Consider the following 16,573-nt stretch of genomic DNA (forward strand, 5'->3'; position numbering starts at 1 on the left):
CTCCCAATAAAGTATATATTAGGGTAAAATTTTAAAAAAGAAAAGAGAAAGGAGAGAACTTGGCTTTCTTTTTCCCCCTTTTTTGGGTCTTTGGCTGATGGAACACTTTTCTTGATCTCTTTTTTGCTTTGAGTGTTCAAATCTCTTTTTCCCTTACCTCCTCTCCATATATCCCATTGATCTCTCTCATTCAGCTTTCATGAATCCAATCAAAATCTACTTTTTCTGCATGAAGGAAAGATATTAGGACTAGACAGCTTTAGAGTCATGAATCTCTTGGATAAGATTTTTGTCCCTCTAATGACTTTGATCTGAGGTTGGTTCCTCTCGAAAACCATTTTTTTCCCTCTCATTTTCAGTTTTCACCATTTTTTTTTAAAGCATGTTTGGGTATCTGATATTGGACTGAATGTCCACATTTGATCCCACAGTATTTGGAAAAAGAAATTTGTGCCATTGTCATTATGGCGAATTAACTCATGGCAATATTTATCATCATTAATATCTTACAATTTTACGACTTTCGGATCAATGATTAAGCCTTAACAATTGATATCGAATGAGGAATCATGTCACGACTTCGATTCATAGAGGAACCAACCTTCTGATAGCTTACAATGTCGTGATACCATGTATATTTGAAGTACAATGTCTTTGATATTATCCATGGGATTAATGTTAAATCAGTGAATATTGATATGTAAATAGAGCTAGCAAAAGGGAATCAACTACCAAAAGGTTGGTGTCGATAGAGTGGGTTGCCATGAACTTCAAATTCGGAAGCGTAGTATAATGTTATAGTCCCAAGGCTCCATACTTGAGGTAGCTAACAGTCAATGGTTATCCATGGGTGGCAAATAAGTTAATCTTCAATCAGGGGGAAAAAGAAGCAAAGCGTCAAAAAAGCCTACGAGGGTCCTGACATTTTGTGTCATATGCAAACAAGAACAGGATGGATGATAATGATATCAATTAATAAAGAAGACTTCCATAGTCTTGAATTTCTTTTTCAATTTTTTTTTTCTGTCTCTCCAATAAAGCACTAACTGTGAAGTACATATCTGTTATTTAATGATACGAACTGCAAGCAGTACAAAAACAGGGATAAGTTTTCTACCTTCTCTGTCTTGAGATCAAACGAAGCCAGCCATTAGTAAAGGTCTTCAATGCCAGTTGACAAAAGCAGGCACCATTTGAAAACCCCATCGTGGCAGGATAGCAGTGGGAATACCAAAAGGCTGATCCATGACTACAAGCTCATCTCCTCGGGTAAGCTGATTTCAAGAAAATATAGGCTGCAAAAAATCAAAGAGATGCGCCTCAGAAATAATTAAAATGAGGAGAAAGAAGCTGGACGCAAAGTTATAGAAACTCCTTGATATTAACTTCTTAGCTTGACATGTAATTTTGATGCTACCAGTTCAAGAGTTGCCTTGTACAGAACTGTACGCAAACAACTTAAAGAAACAGCTACATTTTTCTATTTGCATTTTTCTTTTACTCTAGGTACTTGCATTTTCTTCTGCCCTTGAAAAATTCCTTCTTGCTAAGGGTAGCATACATGCCAAAGACAATTTAAAGTGGCATATTGACATTTTGCATCTCTTCTCTCGATCCCTTCTTATTTGGCCGATGATATAGAATTATACCGGATATAATAAGCGAGTGTGATCTGATCAACACAGCCATGACATCTTTTTTTTTTTTTTAACAAGTAAAAATATTATATATATATATATATATATATATATCAATAGGAGGAACCAAGTACACTGGAGGTATACAAGAAAATCCCTAACCCATACAGAGAGCTCCTATTGCCCCAAAAGCCCACGAAAAACTACCCAACATACATCAAGCCCCAGATAGAATAACTCACCCCTCTCCAACCCCAACCCCTTGTTTCCCATAGCCCAACATAAATCACACCTCCCAAAATACCCTCTATGCGAAAGACTTCCCAACATACATCAACCTCGATGCCCTCGACTTGAGCTACCACTCTTTGCGTCATAGTTGATTGCACTAAAAAGACACTTCAACTCTCTGCTTTTCTTGAAGCTTGATTTGGTATCACGCGAGTAGCTTGCCTCAATCGCAATGATTAGAGTTTTAAACTAGTCTTCACATCCTCAATGTGAGATTCCCACAATATTCTGAATCTCATTAACCTTTTGCAAAACCCAATCCGAAAATGATTCATCTATATTGTTTAATGGAGGAAGAGATACCAAGGGGACAACGTCTTCCCCCGATGTAGCGTCCGACGTAGATCCAAATGGTACCAACGATAAACCCTTGTTCAGAACCTGTGCCTCCTCAACAACACCAATGGTACTCTCCATTGGAGATTCTGGGTTGGCAGCAAGTCCCTTCATCCCTGGCAACCTTGTGTGTGCAACTTCAACGGACCCTTTAGATGTCGGCATTACACCATGATCATAGGACGAAACCAGAGCCAAGGGACACATCGTTGTTATCTGTGTCTTCCCACCGTGCTCCAAGCCTTCCACAGACTCTACTCCTGTCGTGGACTTCTCAGATACCCTACATGTCGCCTTCTCTGCCATTATGACTGGGGACAAGTTAGAAACCTCCTCCAAGTGTTCCATAGAAGCTTGCATACATTTTTGCGTAGGAGCTATTGTCACCGACGAAGGAATGCCTGCGTAGGGATCATGATCGACGACGAAGGGCACTGGCTTCGAGATAAGGGTCTTATCTAGCCCAGGACTTCCGTTGGACCATGAAACTGGCCCAGAAATGGAGCCTTTCTCAAACACGGGCCAATGAAGCTTCGGTCTCCATTTCGGGCTTAAGCGGCCCAACCCCAGGCCCAAACCTTTGATTATCTTAAAAATCCAAGACTTTATCTCCTTTCTAAACAATTTCAAATCCTCCTTCACGCCCGTTACCTCCTTTTTCAGACTAAGCAGATATCCCTGCAACTCGTTTTCTCCTGGACAACTATCCATTTCAAGTAATTGGATAGCTGAAAGTACCCCTGCCATGCCTCCCTTTTTGTGTTTTTGATCAACTGCCAGAGGATGACTCGGAACTGCATGTGCTGCAGCAAACAGAGCTTTGATTCCATCCCTATATGCCTTGAAGAAGTCTTTCCTTCCCGCCGATAAAACAGCCAACAAGCACTGGTATGACTGAGCACCATCTCCTTAGTTACCTTCCTGCCCCTCTCTATGATACGACAATAATTTCCACCCTCCATAGACAAAATAAACACCTTTGAGTCTATTAAAAGGTGTTTAAGAGTCCCCATCGTATAAACACCCTCCCAAAGCTGTATAAACACCTTTCACCGGATCAAAACTTCCCATCGTTGGAATGAGACCCAAAAAAAAGTAGATCAGTGCAGCAAAAAAAACCAGACTACTCAAGAACTCGGTCGCTGGAGATGTAACTGGCGTCGGAAGTCCCTTTGGTAGGAACCCATGTCTTGTGGCCCATGGTCAAGCCACTAACCAAGTCAAGACAAGGTTGGACAGCCCCAAAACAGGCCCACGGGCATGCCATGGGGCCTGCCTTGACATGCCCAGGATGCCCAAGGAGGTTGGTGACCAAACCAGCCCATTCAGCATGGCTAGCACGCACAGCACACGCAGCCCAGTGCACACAGCGCGCCTAGCACGCATGCCGCGCGCGCACGCCTCGCCTGCGCCCCGCGCGCGTAGCACCCCAGCATCCCGCGCGCACGCCTCGCCCACGCCTAGCGCGCGCGCAAGCCCAAGCACGCCCAGCGCCCCAGCACCCAGAGCCCAGACCAACCTAGGGCCCTGTCAGCCAGCCTAGCCCATCCATGGGCTCATGCATGCCATGGGTCAACTTGGCCCATGCCAACTATGTAATTTCTTATTATTAATTTTTATTTAATTATTTATTTTCCAAGGGACCTATTGGAGGTTTCCAACTTGTAATCCTTATAAATAGGATCCTTAGTCTTTGCATTCACATCTTTTGGCAAATTCCCTAGTGGGTAGACTTTTTGTTCTTGAGATCATATTTCGGTGCTAGAGCACTTGGGCTTTTTGGGTGCAATTCGTGAATCCCAAAGAGAGGATCACACCTTGCAATTCGTGAATAGGTGTGGTTCAATCCATCTATCTTGTTCTTCCAACTTGGTGCAATTCGTGAATCCAAGTTGATCTTATCAATATATGATGTTTATTCAATTATTGTGCAATCCGTGAATCAATAGTTGAAGTGATATCTTGTTCATCCATTATCTATCCTTGTCCATATATGTTCTTCATCTTGTTCATATATTTTCTTGCATATCAAAATATCCTTAAATCATAAAAAGAGTCTTCATATTCTTTGTTGAGTCCATTCATTCATAGTGTTCATCCATTGTTCATTGGTGTCATCCATTCAATCCAAGCCATACACAAATTTCGACCACCATAGAGTTTGTCATCCTTTTCATAAGTTTGTCAAACTTACCATAAATTGTTCCCTCCATCAAACTTGCCCTAGCCGAAACACACTCCCAATTTGAATTCAAATTCAAATTTCGGCAATCACTTGCCTTATTTGAATTTGCCCTAGCCGCCCACTCTACTTGCCAAACTAGTGTTCCTATAATTTAGGAATCCTAGTTGACCCAAACACTTCATCACTCTCGGCCAAATCCTTTCCAAATTGAGTTCCTAGATTTTAGGAACAACTTCCTAGAATCACTCTCTAACCTTGTTCGGCCAACCCTAGCCGACCACATCCTTACCCCAACTCCAAAGCCCTAAACACAAACCCTAGCCAAGACCATCATCTAATCCATTGACCTAGCCATCCATCAAGAGTCCTCTTTGGCAACTTCCTTAATTCAAGGAAAGTTGACTCAATCCAATCTAATCCCTAATTCTAGGAACTTCCCTAGAATCACTCCATCCCTCCAATCACTCATCCAATTCCTAAAATCTCTCAAGGCTCCCTAAGGTGATTCCTTCCTTTTAGGAGTCTTGACTTCCTCCAATTCAAATTCAAATTCAAATTTCCCTCATCACTCAAAGATTCCTTCCATCTTTCTAACTTACCATATCCATTCCTAAGCCAACCAAACCCTAGCATCATCCTAAGCTCAAACCCTAAGCCATCTCTTGCTAATCTCGAAATCCATCTTAGCCAACCCACAAAACCCTAGCTACACTACACCATACTTACCCAAATCACCATCCAAGTGGCCCAAACATCAAGGATAAACCTTAGGCCATTCCCATTGCATCACACACCCATAATCCTAAGCCAATCTTCCAAGACCACGCCTACCCTTCCTCTTCATAGTCCATGGCAACCCTAGTTGCTTCCAACCCGAACCATAACCTCATTTCATCCATTCCACCCTAGCCTCCATCATCTCGGCACTTCACTCAAGAACAAGTCTAGCCACCCACGTTGATTTGTCTTAGCCTAAACACTTAGCCTACCCAAATACATCATCATTCCATCACCCAAACACCACCATTTTGTGGAAGGCCAAGCAAGTTGGCAAGGTCACTCGGTCGTCATCTTCACCAAGGCAAACTAGTAGACCTTAGTGTTAGGGACAAGACCGGGGTCCCTAACACCCTTGTAGGAGTCGCCGGACTTGTAACACAGCCATGACATCTTCCAGCTGTTGATTATTTTTTTTCCACTCACAGGCAAGCAATTACTATTTTCCAGCAAATAGTATGTCCTATCAAACATGCATATAAAAATTTTGCAGTGGTAGCAGCAGTCACATTAAAATGTTGGATCCAACAGTTTCACTTTCCACTTGATTTTACAAAGGATAGGCGTGAGGTCTTATAAATGGCATGATTTCATTTCTTTGGCAGGTATAAATGGCATAATTTCATAGGAGGAAAGCAGCATTCCCAACTGTAGGTCTGCCACTAGCTTTCTCCTTTTCTTTTTTAGTTTTTCTAAAAGAGTATACTACTTTTACAATTTCCATTTGAATAAAAAAACCAGAGGCTTTCCATTGGCCTTTGATCTGGAGTTAATAGTAAATCATCAATTGATCCAAAAAACTTAAACATGAGAAGAGATGAATTTAGTCGTGTATTAAATTGAAATGAGGTATAGTTTAAAGTTAGGACTTGAAATCTAGATCATTGCTCCAATACCACGTTAAATCACCAATTGGAAGGCGTGGATTTCAGGATTTAGTCAAGACTATAACAATTACCTTGCAGACATGAAAGCCATTCCAAAGAACACGGCCTTGACAGCTAGCTTCTGCCCAGCATAATCAAACGCCAGTGGCAGCATCTCATGCAGGGTGAGAAAAGCCATCACCCCACCAACTGAAAACAAAGAATGAATTATTACAAGAGCCCATTACATTCTGTGATCAACTGGGATGATGAAGAAATGATCATAATGCTAACCAGAAGCAAGTAGACCCTCAAGAATTTCAGGACTCAAGCTGCTTGGGAATAGATAGGCTGAAAATAAGATGTCAAATAATTCATTTCTCCAAGGAACCTCATAACCATCAAAGGCTCTCTCTCAAATTTAATTGTTCTATTCTATAAGAAAAACACAGCTGATTTGGAATTTATGCAGTAGAAAAAGCAGTTGACATACCTACAATTACAACACCCAGGGGCTCAGCAAAACCAGAAAGTGTAGCCAATTTGAATGCCTGCCATTTGCTGTGATTTGTAGAAGAATCAACCATTTTACAATTAAACCACATAGGTGATTTATATTTTTTTCATTGTAGCTTCATAAAATATCTACCATACATATTACATCAATCACTATAGTGTCCATGGCAGCCAATTTTCAGCATAATGTGGTCAAGGGGGAATTCCTATATCGCATTACAAATTCAAATTCTGCACTAAATACAATCCCATTGGGGCCATATGGAACTCTTGGATATATTAGCATACTTAAGGTGGCCTGAAGCTCTTATTTTGCTTTGGGAAGGGGATAAAACAAGGAACTCATGTTCAGAAGGGGACTAAAATTTCAGATCCACATTTTTCAGTAATGGGAAAAAAGAAGCAAGCTCTGCCTTTGAAGGGTTACTGCTTGTAAATACCATTACTACCTGAAAACTACTGTTGGAAACTCCTAGGCTCTGCTTGCTAAAAGGTACACAACCATAGAGATCATCTCCTCCAACACAAGGAGCACTACCTTTATCACATTAGAACTACCGGACACCACCATAACAGCCAACAGTATGATCACCCCTTTACAACTGCTCTCTCCATAACCAACCTAACAATTTTTCACACATGATTCCAGCAATACTTGCATAAGCTGACCAGCTATAGTCAGCTTACGATTGCAACAAAAGGAAAATAAATAGATATTTGAAAAAGAAGCAAAATACTTTCAGTTTATGCATTTTGAATAGTTATATATACTTTCAGAAAGCTAAACTAATTGGTGCCTTCAAGGATTCTCACCTCTGTGTTGCAAAATATACAGGAAGTGCAACAGCAACACCCTGTGAAAAAGAAAGGGAAAAATGAAATGCCTCACCATATAATTGGTTCTTTATCAAATAGAAGAGTACTTGAGTTTGTAAAGATAAAGGAACAAGATATTCAATGTATTTTAGCTCAGTGCCACATGAGTGTTAATAAATGATTGTTATCATCATATTACTATTACAACTAATCACTCAATTAAGCTTTGAATTACTAAAGAGAGGAAGAAATTACAACATTGAACAATGGATTGAATCTTATGAGTTAAACTAGGATGCCACCCTAAGCTTTCAAAACCATTTAAAAAATCAAGCTGAAAAGAAGGTACCAGAGCAAACTAAGTCTTTCCTTCTTCTCTCTCTCTCTCTCTCTTTATGTCGATGAACCTCTCCAAGGCAGGGCTCTTCGGACTCACCCCTGCAAAGTAAACCTCAGTCCCGTGCATTGCACCCTCGGAAGTTTCCCTACACGAAACTGGTTAAACCTCTGGCTTTTCACCAGGGGGTGTGGCCCCAAAAGATTGTTTGCACTCATGAGGTGTTGAACCTTGGACCTTGAAGGGAGTGTTGCCCCAAGACCAAGGCCTTCACCACTTGGGCCAACCCCTTGGGGTTTAACTCAGTCATATAATCTTAATTTCATGGACCTATCTAATTTCAGTTCAATTTTTTCTAATATAGCACCAGCAGAACATACACAAATAATAAAATGGTTTTTATGGAGGTCTTCTGTGAGAATATTGTAATTAGAAATATGGGAAAAAAAAAACAGAGCCAAAAAAACCTTAAGAAAGTGGTAATTCCTTACATGGATCAAAGTTTCATTTGAAGCTGCTTTGAAATTGTAAAAGCTTTATACATTTAGTTGTACGGCCAACCAATTTACCTAACAAGGTAGAAATAAAATTTGCAGTAACTGTTTCATCTAAAGGCTCTTCATTATAGTCCAGGAAGCATTGTCCAGGTTTATACTGCTCTATATTCATTCTTAATGTCCTTCCCTTTCTTTGGATATCTAGATGAAAAACCATGCAATACTGATTAACGCAGAGATAATTTTAAAAATCATGTCCATGTTCAACATTTGTCCTTGCCAAAACTCTCCAGAATTCCTGATTTTAAAAAACTTCAGATCTAGCCTAAGAAATACAAAGCTTGAAGACATTCTATGCACTTAACAACTCAAATAGTAAATCTTTCTTCTGAAACTCAAAAGAATTTGCTAAATTTATTAAAAAAACACCAAAAGTGTCGTAGATTTTGAGTGGTCACCCATTACTAGGTACACATGACATCTTATCCCTGGAAATTATTATATTACATGCATCAAAAGACGTGAACAAAGTTGTCTAGTAGCGCATGGAATCAATCATGATCATTGGTAACAAATACACACTCAAAACACATCTAAATACTGCCGGCATAATGCATGTTTGTGTCCACTATGGCTAATATCCGATCATATGCTAAGCCACGGCAATCTTCAGGTCAAGTTTGGCTACCAATGAAACCAGAATATAGGCTCAATCTTATGCTATTTCATCAAAAGGGAAGTAAAGGACTGGTCTGTTAAGGTATTAGTAGTAAATATGGTAATCCAGAATTTGTTAGCAACTGAAAGTTATAAATTACTTTTATCATGGCAGAGTGCAAGCATCCAAAAGAAACAATGGCACTCCACACAAAACAGATATACTAAAGAACTGGAGAATCAGAGAACACATACCTCTGGAATGTTGTGCAGCGCAATGGCCAAGGCCAAATTGACACCAACACGAAGACCCTGTAAAAGAAGCATGAATATGTTCATAAACACCCAATTCCTGTGAAACGACACAGTATTTTAACTCAATGAATTCAGGAGCACACATTAGCAGTCTCAGGTTGCACACAAAACAGGTTGTACAGCATCCAATTAATTCAACCTATTTTAAGAACCACAAATGACCCTAGTTTCTATATAAGTCAACTAATCTGAAATATCAAAAGATTGAGCATCAAGAACAAATGGAAATATTGCCACCGCAGTCAGATTTTCATTAACTAAAAAAACCTCATAGATTCATTTTAGTTGGAGACCTATAGTCTAAAAGAAAGGCCCTGACGTCTAAAAATGTAATGCAAGGATAACCTCAAAGAATTATCACAACCAACTAGATGGTAGATCTTAAGAACAACCTGACCATTTGGGTTGTGCAGAATAAAACCTAGAATGACAAAACCCTAAACAGCTGCTGTACTATATGTTAATCCAATAATAATAGACTTAATAATCAGTTTTGCAAAATGACAGCTAGTTCTCTCTTTCTCTCCCCAACTATCCCCCCATCCCCCTGCATGAATAATAACGCAAAGGGGAAATTGAATTCATATACTTCACCGTGAACCTCAAAAGTATAATGATAAGTGAAAGATCATGTTTTGTCACATAAGTAATTTACACTAGGCTAAATAAACCAGAAATCTAGTTCAGTTAAAGGAGCATGCTCATGAAGATGGACATAAATAATATCATAAATTTTAGCTCATGCAGGGGAATCTGAGCCCGGTGATGATCGGCTGACAGAGACGACGTTAAAAGCACTGGACTACCTCAAGAAGGTAGATCAGCACAAAACCAGCGGGAAGAGACGACGTTAAAAGCACTCAACTACCTCGAGAAGGTAGATCATTATCAAAAGTACAATGATAAGTGAAAGATCATTTTTTGTCACATAAGTCATTTACACTAGGCTAAATAAACCAGAAATCTAGTTCAGTAGCACGCTCATGACAATGGACATAAATTATACCATAAAATTTAGCTCAACACCCCACAAAAAAAAATTCTTGCAATACCTTAATTGACCCAAGGAACACTGCCATTCCTTCAGGAAAATTGTGCAAGCTTATGCCTGCAAATAGTAAGGAACAGATTTTTCATTATATGACCAACATATGATTTTTGCTTAACACATCCTAGAGCATATATTGTATGAATAGTACCAAATCATTTATTTGTAAGCATTGTATCTAAAGTTGTAATAACCATGTCGGGATACTTTACCCAGAAAATTATCATCACAGACAATTTCATTGGAAGATCATAATATCTCTACAAAATTACATCTGCTACCAAATATGCACATGGTGTGCGCAATATCAGATTTAATAAGTAAAAAGTAATTTTATTAGAACCGAATGTACAGGCGAAGCCTACATACACAAAAAGTATACAAAAGAAATCACCTAAATACATTCTAAGAAACAGAAAGCAACAACAGAAAATCATGAGCCGAAGCTCCATTAATCACTAAAACAGAAAACCAAAGCAATAAAGAGTGCACAAAAAAGTTCCAGAGTTGCTCCAAAGTACGCTCCTTATCATTAAAACACCGCCCATTCCTTTCCATCCAAATGCACCACATAAGACACAAATGAACCATCTTCCAAGCCGCATCCACTTTAGAACAACCATGAAGCCTGTTCTTATTTTGTGCGTGACATCTCCTGTGTCATGATTAGCTCTCGTGTCATGGACGAAAGAATTGTGATATCGATGCATTGAGATATGCAAGAAGATCAACCACTCTCAAAGGCATCACCAAAGCCAAACCGGTTCTACGAATAATGCCATCCCATAAAGCCCTAGCCACCACACAATGCAAAAGTAAATGATACACGGATTCCCCATGCTTCTTGCACATGAAACACCAATCCATAACTATGATACCACACTTCCTTAAATTGTTCAACGTCAAAATTTTCCCAAGAGAAGTAGTCCATATCACATATGTGTGTGTGTGTGTGTGTGTGTATATATATATATATATATATAAAGGAGGTCTCACTTTGGAAGATACATGAAAACTCCAAATACACTTCCAAGGAAAAGGAGGACTATTATGCAAAGTCAACAAATGTCAAACCAAAAACGGATCCTAGATCCCTCTCCAACAGCATAACTAACATGGCTAACAAAACTCTCCCAGTCCTTTCTATGAACTTCCAAAGACCTACACCATACGCCCCATGTACTTCATTAGAACACCAACCCCCAAGAACTACCATATTTCAAGTCAATAACCTCCCTCCAAAGCAACTCTCATTCCGATTGATATCTCCATAACCACTTCCCCAATAAAGCTTTCTTAAAGATCCTCAAGTTACAAACCCCCAAATCTCCAACTGAAATAGGAGAACAAACTTTATTCTAACTAACAAGATGGAATTTAGTTTCCTCTCCCATTCCATCCCACAAGAAAGCACAAAATAACTTCTCGATCCGATTGGCCACCCTTGCAGGCCATGGAAACAACGATAGAAAGTAAGTGACAAGATTGGAAAGGGTACTCTTAATTAAAGTAGTTCTGCCCCCTTTAGATAAATATAACCGCTTCCAACCAGCCAACCTCTTCTCAACTTTCTCAACCCCATCCCATATAGCATTAGCCTTAAAAGGTGCCCCCAATGGAAGGCCTAAATATTTCAAAGGTAAAGAAGAACCTTTACAACCCAGCAAACTTGCCGAACTATTAATATCACACACCACCCCCAACAGAACCATTTCCGACTTCCCAAGATTCACCTTAAGGCCCGAGACAATTTCAGAACATAGTAACACAACCTTAAGGCTTGAAGCTGATCACGGTCTGCATTGCAGAAAATAATAGCGTCATCTGCAAAAAGAAGATGAGAAAGTAAAATAGACTCATTATTAGCATTACCAACCGAGATAACGACAAAAACGAAAGGGGACAAGAGATCCCCCTGTCTCAAACCACGAGAACTATGGAAAAAGCCAGTAGGGTTATCATTAACCAACGCTGAAAACCAACCAATAGAAACACAATGCCTAATCCATGAACACCACCTTTCTCCAAAATTGCATCTCCCAGGCATGTAGAAAAGAAAATACCATTTTTGTTCACTGGCTTTTTTGGTTATTAGGGGTTTTCTATTATGGGCAAGGTATTCTCTTGTATACATCAGTGTACTTGGTTACTCCTTTTGATATATATATATAATATTTTTACTTATCAAAAAAGAAAAGGAAATACCAATTCACATGATCATATGCCTTTTGCATATCAAGCTTACAAAGAACACTAGGAACACCCTCCCTCATACGACTATCTAAACATTCATTACCAATAAGTACCGAATCAAGGATTTTTCTCCCCCAAACAAAGACATTTTGGGGCTTAGAGATAATTTGCTCCAATACGTTGCTCACACGATTTGCAAATACCTTCGAAATTATCTTGCAAACTCCACTCACAAGACTAATAGGTCAAAAATCTTTTAACTCTGAAGCCCCATGTTTCTTAGGAATGAGAGCAATGAAAGTAGCATTGAGTGATTTTTCAAACTTTTTAAAAGAAAAGAACTCCTGAAAAACCCGCATCACGTCATCTTTCACAATCTCCCAGCAAGCTTGGAAAAAGGCCATTGAAAATCCATTTGGACCAGGATCTTTATCCTTAACTACCCCACTAATCACCTGAAAAACCTCATCTTCATCACAACACATGAAATGGCACTTGATGCATTATCCAAGTTAGGGATCTAGTCATGGAATGCCGCCCTGTCACAATATAGTTGGGGTCTGATTCCAGGCTGATGTATGCCTTTAAGTTTGTCAAAAAAGTAACTTTCCACCTGCTAACTGCTTTTTTGGTAAACTTAGATGAACTTGTATGAATACCTATTCAAAGATACATTACAATAAACTTTATACGGTACCTAGAAATGAGATATAATGATTCTTTGAGGGCTCATCAATAACAGAACTGACTACCATATTGTCCAACTTCATATTTATCAAATGATGCGATGAAGTATAGAAGTGGCAGCATAAAATATAAATGATTTGGGGTCCACCTACATATGAGATAGACTAATTCAGGATTCCACGTAGTAAATACAATGTAAAGGAGCACCCAACATGGGCAAAAAGAAGCTCAACTGTCAAAGAGGGCTACACAGAAGATTCACACAGCCGATTCTAATGGTTCCCAATCAAATGGTAACATTTTTTGGCCTTGTCAGACTAACAGGTGGTAGAAAAATGTATATTGCAATGAAATTCAGCAGAGAAGCCTGAACATTATGGCAGACCGTACTTCTCAAAGAAAATTTAAAAAAAAAAAATGCTAAGAAACAGAAAATTCCCATAAACAAATAGATACACTTTACAAGGACTGAGAACCATAAATTTAATCATTTATCCTATGTCTTTATTCAAGGCTACTTCACTTAAAGGTAGAATAAATTCAGCAATGATAGTTTTCAGTTCAAGAACATATGCAATTAATTTCCGAATAATCCACATCACAATCTATGAGGAGAGTTAACCATGTCAACGAGGTTACCTATTGCCGTAATAATCCCACTGAATAAAACTTGACGGCGATGCTTTTTCATAATGTCCTTGCCACCTTCATCTCCAGTTTTCTGTGCTTAGGAAATTGGAAAACTTTCAACTACTTTTACTTTATTGAGCCATTACAACAATATTCAATCATTGATAAAAGAATTATCGGGTAGAAAAATAAGTCACAAATACCTTTTTACTTTTTACATCTGAAACAGGGGCGAGCGTCGGTTCTGGAATAAAATTAGCAACAACAGCGAAGAATATGACACCTGCAAAAAACTTCCTTGCCAAGAATGTAGAATTTAATTACAATGATGAAAATGAATAAAACGTATGATGGAATTGAAGGATTTGAATTATATGAACATTGGAGAATAGAGCTTACCCAAAGGTTGCCTTTTAAGAATCCAATAGAGTTCATGGCGTTATGAGCCAGATCCAGGAATGATATGCTCAGCATCAGACCTGCTGCAAATCCCTGCAAGGAAGAGATAATCATACCACACAAAATATCTCCAAACATTCATATTAATTGTAACTATTCAATCTGTAATCAAAGTATAGATTGTTGTCCTGCAATTCTATTATCAGTTTAACCTACTCAAGAGTATCTAGATAAATAATATACTTGGATAGAATTAAAATATTGGCTAGAATAGAAGAACAAAACTACCAAAATTAAGGAAACGGGTAACGACCCAAGAAAGGCTCAAACCACATCTAGGCCCATACTCCAAAAGAACTATTCAATATTACAATTGAAGCTCCTTGGAATCATTATGAAGAACTTGAGTTTCTCCCTCTAGCAATGTGTGGGATCTCTTCCACCACTTTCCTATACACAATCACACATCACACAATTTGGGGTAATACAATCTCCCTCCTTTAAATCCCCAACGTCCTTGTCAGGTCTAGTCCATCATAATTGGCATGGCTCAAGTCTCACACTTTTAATTGAGATTGACTCTGATACTATTTATAACGACCTAAGGAAGGTGTAAGCCACATCTGGGCCCATATTCCAAAAGGGCTGGTCAATGTTACAATTGAAGCCCTGTGGATTATTCTAAAGGGCTTGAATTTCTCCCTCCCAAGCAAATTCAGATCCCATTCACCACCTTCCTATACCCATTCACACATCACACAATTTGGGGTATTACAAAATGAGAGGTATCACACGGCACAGGCACACAATCCAGAATTTTGGATTAAGAAATAAAGTGGTTGATTGCTGATCATCACCTGTAAAATCCCAAGCATCTTCAAATTGGGAGCCTGATTAATTATAACAAAAAGCGCACCTGTTCAACATTCCAGGACTTCAAGTTAGACTACGGGAAAAAAAAATCTTAAAAGTCATTAGTTATATCCATTACTGAGGCCATGAGGTAACCACTCAACGAAGTCTCGATCCCAAAACAAAGCCTAAGTTACAGACGAGTAAATAAACCGACGAATTACAAGTATTCAGCAGAATGCCATTACGTCAAAGTTTTGAAATTAAAGGCCAATTAGAATTAACACATTAACCAATTCCTTCAATATCATACTTTTAACCACTTGAATTCCAGAAAAAAGTCAAATAGGGAAAGCGAATTTCAGTTAACCATACCCAAAAGCACAATTGAATTATCAAATGTAAGAAGCAAACAAAACCCTCAAACTATATCCATGAAGTCCTTCTTCAATAGTACAAAAAATTGTAATTTTTTACATTAGAAGTTTCGCACACCTAGAGAAGTACTCATTCCACCAACAAGCGAGAGCGCAAGGGCCACCAAGACCTGGGAGTCCATAGCGGCCTTTTCGTTTCCTTTTTTTCCTGTACCCCAAAATTCAATCTCGAACACCAAAAACAAGTGACAATCAGCAGAAAAATGTGGGGCTGGATTCAGTGAGATGCAGATTGAGAGTTGGTAACTGGGCACTCCACCAAAGAAGCTATTTATAAAAGCTGGGGAAGAGAACTGGGAAATCTACAGGGTAAGAAGAGAGAATTCGCTGTGGTGGTACAACAAAAATTAAGAAAACAGAAAACTTTGCTACAATAGTGGAGCATCCCCCATCTTCAGCAACTAGCTTTGCTTGGTCATTCCCGTTCATATATGCCTCTGTTGGGTTGGAGCTGACAGTGCAGGGTGAAGGCGTGACCCAAGCCCAATAAAAGTCGTCGTGATGGGAAGTGTACTATATATCAACGAGTTTTCCAAATTTATTTGTAAGAGCACTTCTAATTTCTTTATCCTATTCTTTAAAATATATTATTTAAATTTATTTTTTTTATTTTACATTCTAATTTTTACAATATATCATATATCAATTTATCTATTTTTTTTTCATATTATTTAAATATTATATTTTTTAATCTTTTTTATTCATTTCAAATATTTTTTCTAACTATCAATAATATTCTCATATCTTTTAATATTTACAATATCTCTTCATATACAATATAATATAATTATATTCTATTTTAAATTAATTCAAATTAATAAACTAAACTAAAATATAAATTAATTCAATATATAATTATAAATATATATAGAACATCCGACAAATATTAATCCTAGTGAGACATTCGATAAACTAATTTCCAGCCCCCACCTGAATCCAATCTGTACTAATTTCCAGTAGATATAGAACAAGTTCTAAACTAAAGCTCATAAGTCATGCCCACTTTTAGCATACGCTTGCGAGGAATCTCTCTTCCATTTTCAGATTTTTCTTCAAGAAATTGTATCCATAGACCTGCTTCTTTCACCGCAACCACT

General features: G+C 38.5%; 1 protein-coding gene across 1 annotated transcript; it reads right to left on the reverse strand.

The window, feature by feature from the left end:
• Positions 1 to 960: 960 nt before the first annotated feature.
• Positions 961 to 15,965, reverse strand: LOC121241313 (zinc transporter ZTP29). Its single transcript, XM_041139033.1, has 12 exons — positions 15,535 to 15,965; positions 15,045 to 15,103; positions 14,188 to 14,280; positions 13,992 to 14,081; positions 13,798 to 13,879; positions 10,283 to 10,338; positions 9,171 to 9,227; positions 7,422 to 7,462; positions 6,586 to 6,653; positions 6,387 to 6,443; positions 6,185 to 6,302; positions 961 to 1,295 (listed from the first exon to the last, which is right to left on the reverse strand). The coding sequence occupies exons 1-12, from the start codon at positions 15,596 to 15,598 to the stop codon at positions 1,250 to 1,252; spliced, it is 831 nt and encodes a 276-aa protein (XP_040994967.1). The 5' UTR covers positions 15,599 to 15,965; the 3' UTR covers positions 961 to 1,249.
• Positions 15,966 to 16,573: the final 608 nt, after the last annotated feature.

Source organism: Juglans microcarpa x Juglans regia, chromosome 7S (assembly GCF_004785595.1).
Source record: "Juglans microcarpa x Juglans regia isolate MS1-56 chromosome 7S, Jm3101_v1.0, whole genome shotgun sequence".
NCBI classification, from domain to species: domain Eukaryota; kingdom Viridiplantae; phylum Streptophyta; class Magnoliopsida; order Fagales; family Juglandaceae; genus Juglans; species Juglans microcarpa x Juglans regia.